Source organism: Heteronotia binoei, chromosome 4 (genome assembly GCF_032191835.1).
Source record: "Heteronotia binoei isolate CCM8104 ecotype False Entrance Well chromosome 4, APGP_CSIRO_Hbin_v1, whole genome shotgun sequence".
In the NCBI taxonomy this organism is placed as follows: domain Eukaryota; kingdom Metazoa; phylum Chordata; class Lepidosauria; order Squamata; family Gekkonidae; genus Heteronotia; species Heteronotia binoei.
The window spans coordinates 9085529-9103521 of NC_083226.1; the positions used below are offsets into that span (position 1 = coordinate 9085529).

The following is a 17993-nucleotide window of genomic DNA, read 5'->3' on the forward strand; positions in this document are numbered from 1 at the left end:
GGAAGGTGATGTGAAGAAGAAGAAGAAGAAGATATTGGATTTATATCCCGCCCTCCACTCCGAAGAGTCTCAGAGCGGCTCACAATCTCCTTTACCTTCCTCCCCCACAACAGACACCCTGTGAGGTGGGTGGGGCTGGAGAGGGCTCTCACAGCAGCTGCCCTTTCAAGGACAGAGTCTCAGAGCGGCCTACAATCTCCTTTCCCTTCCTCCCCCACAACAGACACCCTGTGAGGTGGGTGGGGCTGGAGAGGGCTCTCCCAGCAGCTGCCCTTTCAAGGACAACCTCTGCCAGAGCTATGGCTGACCCAAGGCCATTCCAGCAGGTGCAAGTGGAGGAGTGGGGAATCAAACCAGGTTCTCCCAGATAAGAGTCCGCACACTTAACCACTACACCAAACTTGGACCTTGGAGAGCTGCTGCCAGTCTGAGCAGACAGCAGTGACCCAAGTAACACCCAAGCAGTGACCCAAGTAACACCCAAGCAGTGACCCAAGCAGTGACCCAAGTAACAACTCGGTCAGATAGATGACGGAACGCGTTTTAATTCTTTTCAGGCATTGCCTCCGCTTGGATCAAACCCTGTGAAAGATCCTCATACAGGTTTAAAAATTCAGCACGTTTTCTACATTCATTCCATTTGCAGCGGAAGATAAAAACTGACCTCGCTCGGGAAACGCTCATTCACATTACTAGTGGTCTCTCTACAGCTTTCTATTCTGTGTGAACGACGACGAGGCAGTCACATAAATAAGCGCCTTATGCATCGTATCTGAAAATGCACTAAAGTCTTCCGTGATGAAGGTAAGCTGAAGTTATTGCGATACTTTGCCTTCCGGGCTCCTCCCCCCAAAAATCAGACTGAGCAACAAGAAAAGAAACATGAACGTCTTACGGCTCTGGAACCGCTGAAGCTGTGACGGAGAGCAGAGTCAGGGCCCAGAAGAACCTGGCAGCATCCATGGCTTGAACTGCAGCAGGCGGCAGAGGTGGGAAGAAAACGGGAGCTCTGCACAGGCAGCACTGGTTATTCCCCTTGAAGACCCTGGTGGAGATCCCTCTGTCCCAAAGAACACACGGGCAGCAAGGTGCACGTATTTCATCTCCCTGGGTCAATGACTGATGAGTCAATATTGACCCCTCTTTCCTTTGGCTAATCAGCAACATCAGTCCTTGACTGCGGGTGTTTCTGGGGATAGGGCCTGGAGATCTGGAATGATAATTGGTCTCCAGACCTGAAGAAAATGCCACTTCAGAGGGTTGACTCTATGGCCCCACAGCCCTGCCGAGGTCCCTTCCTCCCCCAAATCCTGCCCTCCACGGGCTGTACCCCTAAACCTCCAGGCATTTCCCAACCTTAAGAGACAGAGAAGCAGCTAAGAAGAGCTGGAGGTCCCTTCCAATTCTATGAGTCTAAGTCAAAGAAAGGCAAGAGGGCTGATTCTGAGATCCACAGACACCCTGAGCAGATGAGTGTGAAGGCCGACTCTGAAGTATATTAGGCTGCTAGCTATGTGCACCAAATACAGTGCTTCCTAGGGTATAGATCAAGATGGGAAGCCATGTTAGTTAAAGAGCCAGAGTCCAGGAAAACCTTCACGACTAACAAAATCGGAGGCAGGGTCTGAGATTTCATGAGTTACACTCCCTTCACTTGTTGGCTATCCCACCACAACCAAAACCAGGGCCTTTTCCACTGTGGCTCCGGCTCCATGAAACGTTCCCCCTGAAGAGACAGATCACCCTCTGTGGAGATCTTCAGGAGTGTGGCTAAAGCCTGCCTACCTTTTAGCCAGGGCCTTTGAGGGGGCTTGAATTGGCAGCCATCTTACGGGGGAGAAAGGGAGAGACGTGGGGTTTGCTAAATGTCTTTCAGCCATTTCAACTGAAAGCTACCCTGAATAAGAAGGAAAGGCAGGATGTAAATGTTTTATTTAAACAGACAAGCAAATGAATATCAAGCTAGGGAAAGAGCAGAGCACCAGCTGGGCACAGGGATGCCGACCTCCAGGTAGGACCTGGGAATCCCTTGGAACTACAGCTCATTTTCAGACTGCAGAGATCAGTTCCCCTGGAGAAGATGGATGCATGAACTGTATGGCACTGTGCCCCACTGAGGTCCCTGTGCACCCCCAAATCTCCAGGGGTTCCCTAACTTGGATCTGGCAACCCTTCCCCCCAACCCCTGCCAGTGGCCAGGGTAGATCTGGCAACCCTAGCTGCGAGGAACATCTGGTGAAATCTCTCCTGACGCATCTGAAAAAATTACCCATGAATAAGACAAGAAAAGTAGGTAACACCAAGGACCATTGGAGACCTCACAGTGTTGTGGGGCTGAAGGGAGCACACGCACAGGCCTCGTGTTTTAGAGGACGAGAAGCCAAATGTTTCTTTTATTAAGAAGAAGAAGAAGATATTGGATTTATATCCCGCCCTCCACTCCGAAGAGTCTCAGAGCGGCTCACAATCTCCTTTCCCTTCCTCCCCCACAACAGTCACCCTGTGAGGTGGGTGGGGCTGGAGAGGGCTCTCCCAGAAGCTGCCCTTTCAAGGACAGAGTCTCAGAGCGGCCTACAATCTCCTTTCCCTTCCTCCCCCACAACAGACACCCTGTGAGGTAGATGAAGATATTGGATTTATATCCCGCCCTCCACTCCGAAGAGTCTCAGAGCGGCTCACAATCTCCTTTTCCTTCCTCCCCCACAACAGACACCCTGTGAGGTAGATGAAGATATTGGATTTATATCCCGCCCTCCACTCCGAAGAGTCTCAGAGCGGCTCACAATCTCCTTTTCCTTCCTCCCCCACAACAGACACCCTGTGAGGTAGATGAAGATATTGGATTTATATCCCGCCCTCCACTCCGAAGAGTCTCAGAGCGGCTCACAATCTTCTTTCCCTTCCTCCCCCACAACAGTCACCCTGTGAGGTAGATGAAGATATTGGATTTATATCCTGCCCTCCACTCCAAAGAGTCTCAGAGCGGCTCACAATCTCCTTTACCTTCCTCCCCCACAACAGACACCCTGTGAGGTGGGTGGGGCTGGAGAGGGCTCTCACAGCAGCTGCCCTTTCAAGGACAGAGTCTCAGAGCGGCTCACAATCTCCTTTCCCTTCCTCCCCCACAACAGACCCCCTGTGAGGTGGGTGGGGCTGAGAGGGCTCTCACAGCAGCTGCCCTTTCAAGGACAACCTCTGCCAGAGCTATGGCTGACCCAAGGCCATGCCAGCAGGTGCAAGTGGAGGAGTGGGGAATCAAACCCAGTTCTCCCAGATAAGAGTCCGCACACTTAACCACTACACCAAACTGGCTCTCCAGATCAAGGTGCGCAGCCATGTTACTCTGTCTGTAGCAGTAGAAAGGAGTAAGTCCAGTAGCATCCTAAAGACTAACATTTCGTAGGTACTTGACCCCACAGAAATTGTGTAAGATTTATACCAATATGTCTAATAAATGTTGGAAATGTACTAAAGAGTTTGGTACCTTTTATCATATGTGGTGGACGTGTGAAATGGTGAAAGGCTATTGGAAAATGGTGCATGAAATGTTACGGAAGATCATGAAGACTCAGATCTATTTCAAACCAGAACTGTTTTTATTGAATATATTTCTTGAGGACTATTCGAAAGAGATGAGAGTTGGCACATTTTATTACAGCAGCCAGAATCCTTCTGGCGCAGAGATGGAAATCGCAGGAAATTCCCACGAAAATGGACTTGGTGGGAAAAATTCTAGCGACAGCAGAACTGGACTTTCTTTCTCAGCTGACGGCTGGGAAATCTGAAAAAAAAGCAAGAAAATATTGGATGAAATTATATGTTTGGTTGGAGATTAAAGACTCGTAAGATTCTTTGGTGTGAACTGATTCCCCCCCCCCTTTTTCCTGTATTTTATATTATAAAATTTACCTGTACTGGAATTGTCATTATTATTAGATAATAACAAAAGACTTATACTATAAAAATTTTATAAGGGATCATATTAAGTTTAGACAAAATAATAATAATAACAATAAATAATAAATTTTTATTTATACCCCGCCCTCCTCGCCGAGGCAGGCTCAGGGCGGCTTACAGGACACGGTACGTACCATGATACAACAACACTAAAATCAAACAATAACAATATAAAACTGTTCATACATTAATTAAATTACATAAATAGTCTAAAATCCAGTAAAAACTTAACGGTGCTACAAACTCAGTATATATAAAGATGTTACTGCTAAGTTTAACTTAAAAGGCTAGTTGAAAGAGGGCGGTTTTACAAGCCCTACGGAACTGGTTAAAATCCCGCAGGGCCCGCACCTCCTCTGGCAGCTGGTTCCACCATTGGGGCGCCATTATCGAGAAGGCCTGCTCCCTCGTTGTTTTTAGCTTGGCCTCCTTTGGCCCAGGGATTTTCAGAAGGTTTTGTGAACTAGATCTCAGTGCCCTCTGGGGGACATATGGAGAGAGACGGTCCCTAAAATAACATGGGACAATTTATGTAAAAAAAAATTGTAGAATTACCCTTGTGTTTTTTTGAAATATTTTATGTAGAATAAGATCAGAATGTATTGTGCTTTTATCTTTCTTTCCCCCCTACCCTTGCCCTCCCATTCTTCTTGAAACTAATAAAACTTTTGAAAACTGAAGACTAACATTTTGTGGCAGGGTAGGAGCTTTTGAGAGTCACAGCTTACTCCTTGCAACTTCACAAAAGCTTCTACCTTGCCACAGATTTCAAGGTGCTGCCGCCCTCTTGCTCTTTTCTTTTATGACAGCGACTTGTGAGGGAATGGGAAATATTTTGAGTGACGCCCTTCTACAAGGGTGATTAACATGTGGAATTCACTGCCACAGGAGGTGGTGGCGGCCACAAGCATAGCCACCTTCAAGAGGGGTTTAGATAAAAATATGGAGCAGAGGTCCATCAGTGGCTATTAGCCACAGTGTGTGTGTGTGTGTGTATAAATTTTTTTTGCCACTGTGTGACACAGAGTGTTGGACTGGATGGGACATTGGCCTGATCTAACATGGCTTCTCTTACGTTCTTATGTGACACAGAGTGTTGGACTGGAGGGGCCACTGGCCTGATCCGACATGGCTTCTCTTATGTTCTTATGTGACACAGAGTGTTGGACTGGATGGGCCACTGGCCTGATCCAACATGGCTTCTCTTATGTGACACAGAGTGTTGGACTGGAGGGGCCATTGGCCTGATCCAACAGGGCTTCTCTTTTTTTTTTATAATTTAAATTTTTATTGAAAAGTTTAAATAACCTTGCAATAACCAACAACACGCCCCAACATGGGGTCTACGACATTGCCTTAAATGTACCGTCACATTTGATATTGTCAGCAGATTTTAACAAAAAAGAAATTATCTCTCAAGAGATACATACAAGTCGAGATTCCACAAAGCTATAGGTTACATCAAGTCAAAGCTAATAAATCATAATATTCAGATATTTTGCTGGCAGTTTCCCAAATATAGTGTCGGAACTGTTTACGTATTCAAGGAAGCCAAACCATTTTTGTAAAAACCAGTCTCCTGTTTTGATGTTATCCAGCATAGATATAACAGTAGTTAGCTTGTCCTGGATCAGGACGTCCCACACTTTCGTGCACCACTTCTGTAGTGGAGGGGTATCTGGGTGTTTCCAGTGTGATGCCAAGGTAATTTTAGCAGCAAGCAAAAGTAAAGTAACCAATTCCTGTTTCAATGTTGACAGCGATTGATCAGGCCATAGATTTAATAGGACCACTGCAGGGGTACAAGGGATATCTACCCCTACTATTTTTGATATCATTTCTAGAATAGACTTCCAGAAATCAGTTACTTTGGGACAATCCCACCAACAGTGGAAAAATGAACCTGGAAGCCCACACCCTTTCCAGCACCGGGGGTCAGCCTTCGCCTTTGCCTTAAAGAGATTAAGAGGAGTCATATACCATCTTGCAAATAACTTATAATTTTGAAGACGAAAATAAAGGGATTTGGATTTGAATAAAGGTGATGTCCAGAGCTGGCTCCATTGGTCTTCATTAATTGAGATTGCACAGTCTTTCTGCCAATTATTTAGATGAGTGGAGGGGCATTTCCATGTTTTTTGGTTTAAGAGAATATAAATCATAGAGATAACTCCTTTTATGCTGCAGTAACCTATCTTAATTAATTTCTCGACCGGGCTTAGTGGCCTGTTATGCATTACAATGGGTATTATATGCTGTAATGCATGATGTACTTGTAGATGCTGGAACCATGGAATGGTGATTTTAAATTTACTTTCTAATTGAGTGTGTGAACACAATTTACCATTCAACGTAATATCAGTTAACTTAAAAATATTATTCTCCCTCCAGACTCTAAATTGAGTTTTGTCTCTTCCCGGGGGGAACCAAGATTGCCCCAGGAAGGCCATAACTGGAGAAGAAGCCGGGGTAATAGTGTTCCTCCATTGATCCCAGAGTTGGAGGGTAAATTTTAAGAATGGGTTTGAGATTTTAAGCTCCTTTCTGTCTGCTCTCGAGGACCAAATATATTCGTGTAGGAGTACACTGCGCAAGTCTGCCTTTTCACAACAGGGCTTCTCTTATGTTCTTATGTGACCCAGAGTGTTGGACTAGATGGGCCACTGGCCTGATCCAACAGGTCTTCTCTTATGTTCTTCTGTGACACAGAGTGTTGGACTGGATGGGCCATTGGCCTGATCTAACATGGCTTCTCTTATGTTCTTCTGTGACACAAAGTGTTGGACTGGATGGGCCATTGGCCTGATCTAACATGGCTTCTCTTATGTTCTTCTGTGACACAGAGTGTTGGACTGGATGGGCCATTGGCCTGATCTAACATGGCTTCTCTTATGTTCTTCTGTGACACAGAGTGTTGGACTGGATGGGCCATTGGCCTGATCTAACATGGCTTCTCTTATGTTCTTCTGTGACACAGAGTGTTGGACTGGATGGGCCATTGGCCTGATCTAACATGGCTTCTCTTATGTTCTTATGTTGCCATGGATTGTTCTGTCCTAGAAATGGAGCATGGATTAGGAAGAGTGTTAGAAATGCTAATTTTAAATTTATATTTATTTAATTTACTTGATTTATATCCTGCCTTTCACCCACTGGGAATCCAAAGTAGCTTACATCGTTCTCAGTGAAGCTATCAGTGGAAAAGCACAGAGTGTAAATCTTTTTGTGACCATTTCCTAGGTCATCTTATAAGGGGTGCTTGAGCTTCTCTGCAGCAGCCAGGACACCATGGCCAGTTCACAAGCTACCTGCTCTGGAAACAGGTTTTGGCAGTGCAGCCATAGACACGGAGAGCTCAGCTGGGAGCACAGTTCTAAATCAGATGCTCAGGAAAAAGTGGAAAGAAGCTAGCACAAAGCTTACCAGGCTGTGCACGATGCACCACATGGTATGGTTGCCAGATCTACATTGGGAAATACCTGGAGATTTTGGGGGTGCAGCCTGAGAGAGGCATAGTTTGGATAGTGAAAGGACCTCATTGTGGTACAATACCATAGAGTCCACCCCGCTATTTTCTCTGAGGAAACTGATCTCTGTTGCTTGGGGATCAGTTCTAATTCTGGGAGATCTTCAGGTCCCACCTGGAGGTTGGCAGCTATAACCATCAGCATCTCTCCCATCGGCCACGCTGATGAGCAGAGGTCCAGTAAGAGGAGGTGGCCAGGTAGGGGGTATGGTTGGCAGACACACACACACACGCACACACACACACACCATGCAGGTTCACTGGGTCCTGGGTCCCAGATAGGGTTGCCAAGTCCAGTTTAAGAAATATCTGGGGACTTTGGGGGTGAAGCCAGGAGTCTTTGGGGGTGGAGCCAGGAGACATTGGGGGCGGAGCCGAGAGCAAGGGTGTGACAAGCATAATTGAACTTCAAGAGAGTTCTGGCCATCACATTTAAAGGGACTGCACAAATTTTTAAATGCCTTCCTTCCATAGGAAATAGTGAAGGATAGGGGCACCTCCTTTTGGGACTCATAGAATTGGACCCCCTGGTCCAATCTTTTTGAAACTTGGGAGGTACTTTGGGGAGAGGCACTAGATGCTATACTGAAAATTTGGTGCCTCTATCTCAAAAAACAGCCCCAGAGCCCCCGATACCCGCGGATCAATTCCCCATCATTCCCTATGGGAATCGTTCATGGAGGTGCATGATGGCTCTGGGGGCGGGGCTTCCCCCACCGGCCAGCTGGCTGGGGGAGGGGGGAAGCCTGTACAACCCGGGGATCCCTCGCAGGGACCTGGGGATTGGGAAGCCTAGTCCCAGATTTTAATTCAGAAGACTAGCTTCATATATTAATTTGCTTCATTTATAGACCACCTTTGTCACAGAGACTCAAGGTGGATTTCAAAATGTAAAAATCAAAACAAACAGCAAAGGCCTCCAATAAGCAGTGGAGTAGAGACAGGAATGCAGAATGGAAAACCACACAGAGGAAAAGAAAACTGTCTTGGGCAATAAAAACCTGGCATTAGCTGCAATGCAGCCGATGCATATATGGCATGAGGCGTACGTGTGTCTCAGTTACAAAACAGATCTAAATGAACTTTATACCTGTTAGAAGAACACCTGAACACACAGAGAGATTGGTCTAATGGTCAGTGACCAGAAATTCATATGTATCAGCAGATATTAGCTTTCAAGTCCAATCCTATGTTTGGATTTTCAGAAACATTTGAAAATCCCTGCCAAAAAAATTATTAAAGAAGCTTAGTATTTAAGTTTAATAGGATTAATAGGTCATCTTCTGAATCAGGGACTGATTAAAGACAAGGAATTGGGGTAGAAATGCATCAACAATTGGCCTGATCCAACATGGCTTCTCTTATGTTCTTATGTGACACAGAGTGTTGGAGTGGATGGGCCATTGGCCTGATCCAACATGGCTTCCCTTATGTTCTTATGTGACACAGAGTGTTGGACTGGATGGGCCATTGGCCTGATCCAACATGGCTTCTCTTATGTTCTTATGTGACACAGAGTGTTGGACTGGATGGGCCATTGGATTGATCCAACAGGGCTTCTCTTATGTTCTTATGTGACACAGAGTGTTGGACTGGATGGGCCACTGGCCTGATCCAACAGGGCTTCTCTTATGTTCTTATGTGACACAGAGTGTTGGACTGGATGGGCCACTGGCCTGATCCAACATGGCTTCTCTTACGTTCTTATGTGACACAGAGTGTTGGACTGGAGGGGCCATTGGCCTGATCCAACAGGGCTTCTCTTATGTTCTTATGTGACACAGAGTGTTGGACTGGATGGGCCTCTGGCCTGATCCAACATGGCTTCTCTTCTGTTCTTATGTGACACAGAGTGTTGGACTGGAGGGGCCATTGGCCTGATCCAACATGGCTTCTCTTACATTCTTACGTTAACAAAGTTTTATTCAAGATATAAGCTTTTGTGTGCATGCACACTTCTGTATCTGAAGAAGTGTGCATGCACACAGGAGCTCATACCTTTAATGAAACTTAATTGGATCAAATTTAATTGGACTTAAAGGTGCCACTGGACTCAAAGTTTGTTCTTGTGCCTTTGCGCTATTCCATATTGTGGGTGGGAAAGAGAACAAAGGCTGGCTCAAGGACCCCAGATGGATTCCTGGCTGCAGTGATACTTGAGTTGGGGGCATCACACCTGCTCTTGTGGGAGCACTGTCCTTGTGGATGGCTGCTGCAGTCGGATCATTTCCCCTGCCTCGCATATCTTACCCCCAAGCAGATTTCCTTTTGGGCAGGAGCTCACAGGAGCAGAGCTCTGGAACCTCTAAATCTTATTGTGCTCTTTCTTTCTTACCCCTACCTAAAAAAAAAGACTTGCTCTGGGGCTCCGTTGTTCAAACCCTCGTGAGACTTTTGCTGAACTCTAAGATTCGAAAAACTCTCTAATATTTTCCCTCACAAAAAATGGGAAAATAACCCAAACATATCAAGCAGACGGATGGAAATCTTCATCATGTCACTGGGACCACATGGGAGAAAGTAATTTAAAAAGTATGATGGGAGGAAGGTTTTATTGTGACGGTTATAATTCATGAAGCATTTTGAGGCAGATGCTGAGCTGATATAATCTAGTACACCTTCCGGTGATGTCGGGGTGTGTGTGGCATATGCAAATGAGTTGTGCTAAGGAGCTCCAGCAAACTGGAGAGCCAGCTTGGTGTAGTGGTGAAGTGTGCGGACTCTTATCTGGGAGAACCAGGTTTGATTCCTCACACCTCCACTTGCACCTGCTGGAATGGCCTTGGGTTAGCCATAGCTTGGCAGAGGTTGTTCTTGAAAGGGCAGCTGCCGTGAGAGCCCTCTCCAGCCCCACCCACCTCACAGGGTGTCTGTTGTGGGGGAGGAAGGGAAAGAGATTGTAGGCCGCTCTGAGACTCTGTCCTTGAAAGGTTAGCTGCCGTGAGAGCCCTCTCCAGCCTCACCCACCTCACAGGGTGTCTGTTGTGGGGGAGGAAGGGAAAGGAGATTGTAGGCCGCTCTGAGACTCTGTCCTTGAAAGGGCAGCTGCTGTGAGAGCCCTCTCCAGCCCCACCCACCTCACAGGGTGTCTGTTGTGGGGGAGGAAGGGAAAGGAGATTGTAGGCCGCTCTGAGACTCTGTCCTTGAAAGGGCAGCTGCTGTGAGAGCCCTCTCCAGCCCCACCCACCTCACAGGGTGTCTGTTGTGGGGGAGGAAGGGAAAGGAGATTGTAGGCCGCACTGAGACTCTGTCCTTGAAAGGGCAGCTGCTGAGAGAGCTCTCTCAGCCCCACCCACCTCACAGGGTGTCTGTTGTGGGGGAGGAAGGGAAAGGAGATTGTAGGCCGCCCTGAGACTCTGTCCTTGAAAGGGCAGCTGCTGTGGGAGCCCTCTCCAGCCCCACCCACCTCACAGGGTGTCTGTTGTGGGGGAAGAAGGGAAAGGAGATTGAAGGTGTTCTGAGACTCTGTCCTTGAAAGGGCAGCTGCTGTGAGAGCCCTCTCAGCCCCACCCACCTCGCAGGGTATCTGTTGTGGGGGAGGAAGGGAAAGGAGATTGTAGGGCGCTCTGAGACTCTGTCCTTGGAAGGGCAGCTGCTGTGAGAGCGCTCTCCAGCCCCACCCACCTCACAGGGTGTCTGTTGTGGGCGAGGAAGGGAAAGGAGATTGTAGGCCGCTCTGAGACTCTTTGGAGTGGAGGGCGGGATATAAATCCAATATCTTCTTCTCTTTTTCTACAAACTGACTCCTGCCCCCAAGGCAAAGTATTAGTTCTCAAAAAGGGGACATCAGGATGAACAGCGTTTGGACATGGGCCTAGCTAAACATACATGCCACATAGTGTTTTGTGTTTGCTTTCCCAAACCGCCCCCCCGCCCCGGGGTTGCCAGGTCCTCCTTGGCCACCAGTAAACGATGGGGGGGGGGGGGGGAGCGTAGGGTTCCCTGATCCTGTTTGAGAAACTCCTAGAGATTTTGGGATGGAGTTTGAGGAGGTCAGGGACTCAGAAGAGTACACAGCATCCATACCTTCAAAGCATCCATTTTCCTCCAGGGGAATGGAGCTCTGTAGTCAAGATGAGCTGCTATTACACGGGATTTCCCAGGTCCCACTGGGATGCTGCCAGCCCTACCTTCTCCATTGCATCACAAGCGGCATTTCAACCTTGGGAGAGTGCAGGGTTTGGTTATGCTACTGAGGCTAAAGTGCAAGGATATGAGTAAGAAAAAAAACCTACCGTTCTGCATCGTTCCAAATGTTTAACTGAACTCTGTTAGTAATAGGGTTATCAACCTCCAGGCGGGGCCTGGAGATCTTCCAGAGTCACTACTGTTCTCCAGACTGTGAAGGCTCACTCAGTTCCCCTGGAAAAAAATGCTGCTTTGGACTTAGGGTGGACTTAGGGCTGCCAATCCCCAGACGGGGGCAGGGGATCCCCCCCTTTGGAGGGCCCCCCCCCACTTCAGAGTCATTAGAAAGGGGGAGGGGGGAAGAAAATGCCTGCTGGACATTCCATTATTCCCTATGGAGACCGATTCCCATAGGGTATAATGGAAAATTGATCCATGGGTATCTGGGCTCTGGAGTGGCTGCTTGTTGAGGTAGAGGCACCGTATTTTCAGCATAGCGTCTGGAGCCTCTCCCCAAAGTACCTTCCAAGTTTCAAAAATATTGGACCAGAAGGTCCAATATTTTTGAGCCCCAAAAAGAAGATGCCCCTATCCTTCATTATTCCAAACGGAGGGAAGGCATTTAAAAGGAGTGTGGTCCCTTTAAATGTGATGGCCAGCGCTCCCTTCGGAGTTCAACTGTGCTTGTCACACCCTTGCTCCTGGCTCCACCCCCAATGTTTCCTGGCTCCACCTCCAAAGTCTCCTGGCTCCACCCTCAAAGTCCCCAGGTATTTCTTGAGCTGGACTTGGCACCCCTGGATGGACTCCATGGCATTATACCTTGCTGAGACCCCTCCCCTCCCCAAACTCCACTTTCTCTAGGCTTCATAAGAACATAAGAGAAGCCATGTTGGATCAGGCCAACGGCCCATCCAGTCCAACACTCTGTGTCACACAGTGGCAAAATTTTTTATATATACACACATACACTGTGGCTAATAGCCACTGATGGACCTGTGCTCCATATTTTTATCTAAACCCCTCTTGAAGGTGGCTATGCTTGTGGCCGCCGCCACCTCCTGTGACAGTGAATTCCACATGTTAATCACCCTTTGGGTGAAGAAGGACTTCCTTTTATCCCTCCCCATATCCCCAGAATTTCCAAACTCTGATCTGGCAACTCTGCTGGTATACACTGATCAGACTGCTCACGTCTGCTCCACTTCAAAACTGCCTTCCCCACAGGGTTGCCAAGTCCAACTCAAGGAATATCTGGGGACTTTGGGGGTGTTGCCAGGAAACTATGGCGGGTGGAGCCAGGAGCAAGGGTGTGACAAACACAACTGAACTCCAAAAGGAATTCTGGCCATCACATTTAAAGGGACCGTGCTCCTTTTAAATGCCTTCCTTCCATAGGAAATAATAGAGGATAGGGGCCACCATCGTTGGGGGCTCATCTTTGGGGGTCCCCCTGGTTCAATCTTTTTGAAACTTGGAGAGTGTTTTGAGGAGAGGCACCGGATGCTGTGCTCTACCTCCAAAAACAGTCCCTCTGGAGCCCCAGACACCCACGGATCAATTCTCCATTATACCCTATGGGAATAGATCTCCATAGGGTATAATGGAATACCCAGCAGACATTTCCCTCCCCAACCCTCGCTTTCTGATAACCCTAAAGTGGGGGGAGGCCCTCCAAACCAGGAGATCTCCTGCCGCCAACTGGGGATTGGCAACCCTACTCCCCCAGCTAAACAAAGTTATTCTAGAGAAAGCCTCTCTCCAGTCACCAGACTATCTTTCCCACCCACTTAATTCCACCCCATGGGTTTGTGTGGCCAGAATCCATCTCTGGCCACAGAGGGCAGGAGTGACTAAGGCTGGGGAGAAGAGGGGCCTCCGTCCTCCAGCCTGTCTCCAGGGCAACCTGTCTGTCTTCATGATGGTTTTTCATTTCAGCAGCCTCTGTGAGGGATTCATAAACGCCACTGGGCCAATCTGTTCCCTCATGGGAATGCAGACTGTAACCAATTGATATGGTTGCCAACTCCAGTCTGGAGAATTCCTGGAGATTTGGGGGCAATGCCTTTGGAGGGAGGGATTTGAGGAGGGATTTCGCATAAAAGCGATGGTATTCTGGAGAGTCCATCCCTCAAAGCAACCGTTTTATCCGGGCAGACTTGCTTCTGTAGTCTGGAGACTGTAATTTTTTATCCGGGCGGACTTGCTTCTGTAGTCTGGAGACTGTAATTCCAAGAGGACTCCAGGCTCCACCTGGTAGTCGACACTTACCAACCTTCCCCTTGCTACTGAATTCTTGCTCTTTTCTACAGCCACTTGACAGGTAGGGTTGCCAGCTCGCCCCCGGCCGCCAGTGGGAGATGGGAGGGCAGCGGTGTTCCCTCTAAGCTGAGTTAGCTCACAAATTTTTAGCCTCTGGCTCACACATTTTTGTCTTAGCTCAGGAAAAATTGCCGCAGAAGAAGATGATATTGGATTTATATCCCGCCCTCCACTCCGAAGAGTCTCAGAGAGGCTCACAATCTCCTTTACCTTCCTCCCCCACAACAGACACCCTGTGAGGTGGGTGGGGCTGAGAGGGCTCTCACAGCAGCTGCCCTTTCAAGGACAACCTCTGCCACAGCTATGGTTGACCCAAGGCCATGACAGCAGGTGCAAGTGGAGGAGTGGGGAATCAAACCCGGTTCTCCCAGATAAGAGTCCGACCTTTCAAGGACAACCTCTGCCAGAGCTATGGCTGACCCAAGGCCATTCCAGCAGCTGCAAGTGGAGGAGTGGGGAATCAAACCCGGTTCTCCCAGATAAGAGTCCGCACACTTCACCACTACACCAAATTGGCTCTCAGGGGAGAGGAAACTAATTTATATAGTAGCTCACAACTTTAATGCCAGTAGCTCACAAAGTAGAATTTTTGCTCACAAGACTCCACAGCTTAGAGGGAGCATTGGAGGGCAGGATTACCAGAATCTCCTGGAGATCTGGGAACTGACGCTGGGGAGGACAGGGACCTCAGTAGGGCACAATGCCAGACAGCCCACCCTCCAAAGCATCCATTTTTTCAGGGAACTAATCTCTGTAGCCTGGAAATGAGCTGTAATTCCAGGGGATCCCCAGGTCCCACCTGGAGGCTGGCATCCCTAACAGATGAAGCTTGTCCTGATAAGGCAGCTAAAGCCTGGGGGAAAGTTTCACCTGCTCACTCTCTGTGTTATCAGGCTGCTGATAATGGAGCAGAAACAGTTAAAGCAAACAAGCCAACCTGCAAATTGGGGGCCGTGGGTTCCTCTGCTTTGCCCCCCCCATCTTTACAACTCCCCAGTGGCACCTCCTGACAACTGTTGATAAATAGCCCTCTTCCTGTAAACCCAGACATTCACCTGCCATTTCCATTCCACAGCGCATGAACTTCTGTGCCCTCCAGGCCCCTCCATTCAGATGGAGATCAGGTCTTGGATTAAGAGCCCCTTGGGCTGCAGAACTTGCTAATTGCCTCTGAGTGCCTAGTGGGGGGGGGGGAGGGTTAGGTGTGGTGGAGAAATCTGGGCATGAAAGAACCTTATACACTTGAACAAGAAATTCAGAAAGCTGAGGAGAGCCAAAAGGGCAAGCCAAGAAGGGCTGACAGAGAACCTGTTTGTTGTGGCTGTTAGCCACAGTGTGTGTGTGTGTGTGTATCTATATATATATTGACCACTGTGTGACACAGAGTGTTGGACTGGATGGGCCATTGGCCTGATCCAACATGGCTTCTCTTATGTAACACAGAGTGTTGGACTGGATGGGCCATTGGCCTGATCCAACATGGCTTCTCTTATGTGACACAGAGTGTTGGACTGGATGGGCCATTGGCCTGATCCAACATGGCTTCTCTTATGTAACACAGAGTGTTGGACTGGATGGGCCATTGGCCTGATCCAACATGGCTTCTCTTATGTGACACAGAGTGTTGGACTGGATGGGCCATTGGCCTGATCCAACATGGCTTCTCTTATGTTCTTATGTGACACAGAGTGCTGGACTGGATGGACCATTGTCCTGATCCAACATGGCTTCTCTTATGTTCTTATGTGACACAGAGTGTTGGACTGGAGGGGCCATTGGCCTGATCCAACATGGCTTCTCTTATGTGACACAGAGTGTTGGACTGGATGGGCCATTGGCCTGATCCAACATGGCTTCTCTTATGTTCTTATGTGACACAGAGTGCTGGACTGGATGGACCATTGTCCTGATCCAACATGGCTTCTCTTATGTTCTTATGTGACACAGAGTGTTGGACTGGAGGGGCCATTGGCCTGATCCAACATGGCTTCTCTTATGTGACACAGAGTGTTGGACTGGATGGGCCATTGGCCTGATCCAACATGGCTTCTCTTATGTTCTTATGTCCCATTGAGTTTGGCGGGGCGCTCTGAATGAATGATTCTGAGAACATTACTCACAGCCTTGCTTGGAAACTGAGGGCCACAACTTCCTTTACTGAGGCGGCCTATCTCATTTTTCTTTGCTGCCTTCAACTCTTCCCAGCATTTTGGTCTTTTTTCCAAGATGGGCGGCTGTGTTAGTCAATCTGAAGCAGGAGAAAAGAGCAAGAGTCCAGGAACACCTGAAAGACTCACCAGATTTCCGGCAGGGTAGCGGCTTCCATGAGTCATCGCTCACTTCAGCTTCTTCAGGTCTTTTGCCAGTAAGCCTCCTCCTCTCATAAAAACTTGATAGAGCTTAGTCTCGTGCAAATGTACAAGTTTTGCAGACAGGCTCTTTCAAACACACTGGAGCAAATCTCTTTGGCAGCTAAAGGATTAAGGATGTATGTTTTGATCCTGAGAACATTACTCACAGCCTTGCTTGGGTCTTGGAAACTGAGGGCCACAACTTCTTTTACTGAGGCGGCCTATCTCATTTTTTCCTGCTGCCTTCAACTCTTCCCAGCATTTTGGTCTTTTCCCAAGATGGGCGGCTGTGTTAGTCAATCTGTAGCAGGAGAAAAGAGCAAGAGTCCAGGAATATAATAGTTTCAAAGGGTAACTATTTTGGTCTGCAGCAGAACAATGAGAGATGTGCCCCTTACAGACCAGATCTGAGGAAGGCAGCTTTGACTCCCAATAGTTTACCCACCCCCAAAACAAAACAAAACAAAACACATGGTCTCTAAGAGCTGCCTTTGACTCCCTGTCTCACAAATGGCTATGGAACAAACGTTCTACTCTCCACCTGCCCAGGAAATTGTTATGAAACTTTATTTTGGAAACTCATTATGTGACAAATTAAGCCACCTGGGATTTACAACCACCAAAATATCTGTTCAAAGAGATGTTCTTCGGGGCTGTGTCCTTCCACCCCAGCAATTCAAACTGTGTTTAAACTTGCAAGATATCTTCTCCATCTTTTCCCCAGTGCCTAGGGGACTGTCCTGTTATACGCTGAGTACTATGTACTGCTTTCCAGAACCCAAATTGGCCTGAGGCACACTATGGAAGTATTCATTGCCTGTTGTAAAAACAAACTTTTAGACTGAGATAAACGAAGCTAAATCTAAGATTTGTGAATTCACAAAGTCAACCAAACACAAAATGAAACCTGTCTGTTGGCTTCAAGGAAGCTTTTCTTGATTCAAGGAGTTCGATATGTGCTAGCACTTCTGAAGGAATGACAAGGCACTCCTAATACCACATGTGCTGTACAGATCCCAAATCTGGTTCCTGGGTCCAATAAAATTACTAGATAAGTCTCAATTAGTTTTCTTTTGCAAAGTACTTGCTGTACCACCACCGTGCATAACTTCTTCAGTTGTATGACTTGAATTAGGCTTTCCAAATAACTCAACACTAATCCGGACACCTATACTCAGCTTTAAATATAGATTGCTAAACTCAGAAGATCTTCCAGCCTTTACCCTGTCAGCAGTTTGAGAGCAATGCTAGTCAAAATGGAATAGAGCTGTAGCCATGGAAATATACTGATTGGGTTTGCAAAAGTAAAAAAAAACTAAACTAAACTAAAAGAAGACAAACCCCATTTACAGAGAAATTGTTCAAACAGGATGGAAATGTTTCCTTTTTTACCTGGACATTAAGTGTTCAACTCAATTTAATGTGCCCCACTATTTCAACACATAGGATGGGTCCCAAAACTGAGCCCAGATGAATGGCTTTTTCCTAACGATACCTCCAGAACAGCACATATGTGACTGTTCACTGATAGTAGATTCTTTGTCTCATATCTTCTTTTACGGTCCAAAGCATGATTTAGCCAAAGGAAAATTTCTTAGAAAATGGCTGCAAAAATATTTAGCCTTCTCTGTAGGGTTGCCAATCCCCAGGTGGGGGCAGGGGTTCCCCCGGTTTGGAGGCCCTCCCCCCGCTTCAGGGTCATCAGAAAG

At 47.5% G+C, this 17993-nt stretch overlaps 1 protein-coding gene across 1 annotated transcript in view; it reads right to left on the reverse strand.

Moving 5' to 3' along the window:
• Positions 1–1068, reverse strand: part of LOC132569860 (alpha-2-macroglobulin-like protein 1) — a 131717-nt gene extending 130649 nt beyond the window's left edge. The window contains exon 1 of the mRNA XM_060236292.1: positions 896–1068. Within this exon, the coding sequence (XP_060092275.1) occupies positions 896–963 (68 nt within the window). The 5' untranslated portion in view covers positions 964–1068. The remainder of the gene's footprint in view (positions 1–895) is intronic.
• Positions 1069–17993: the final 16925 nt, after the last annotated feature.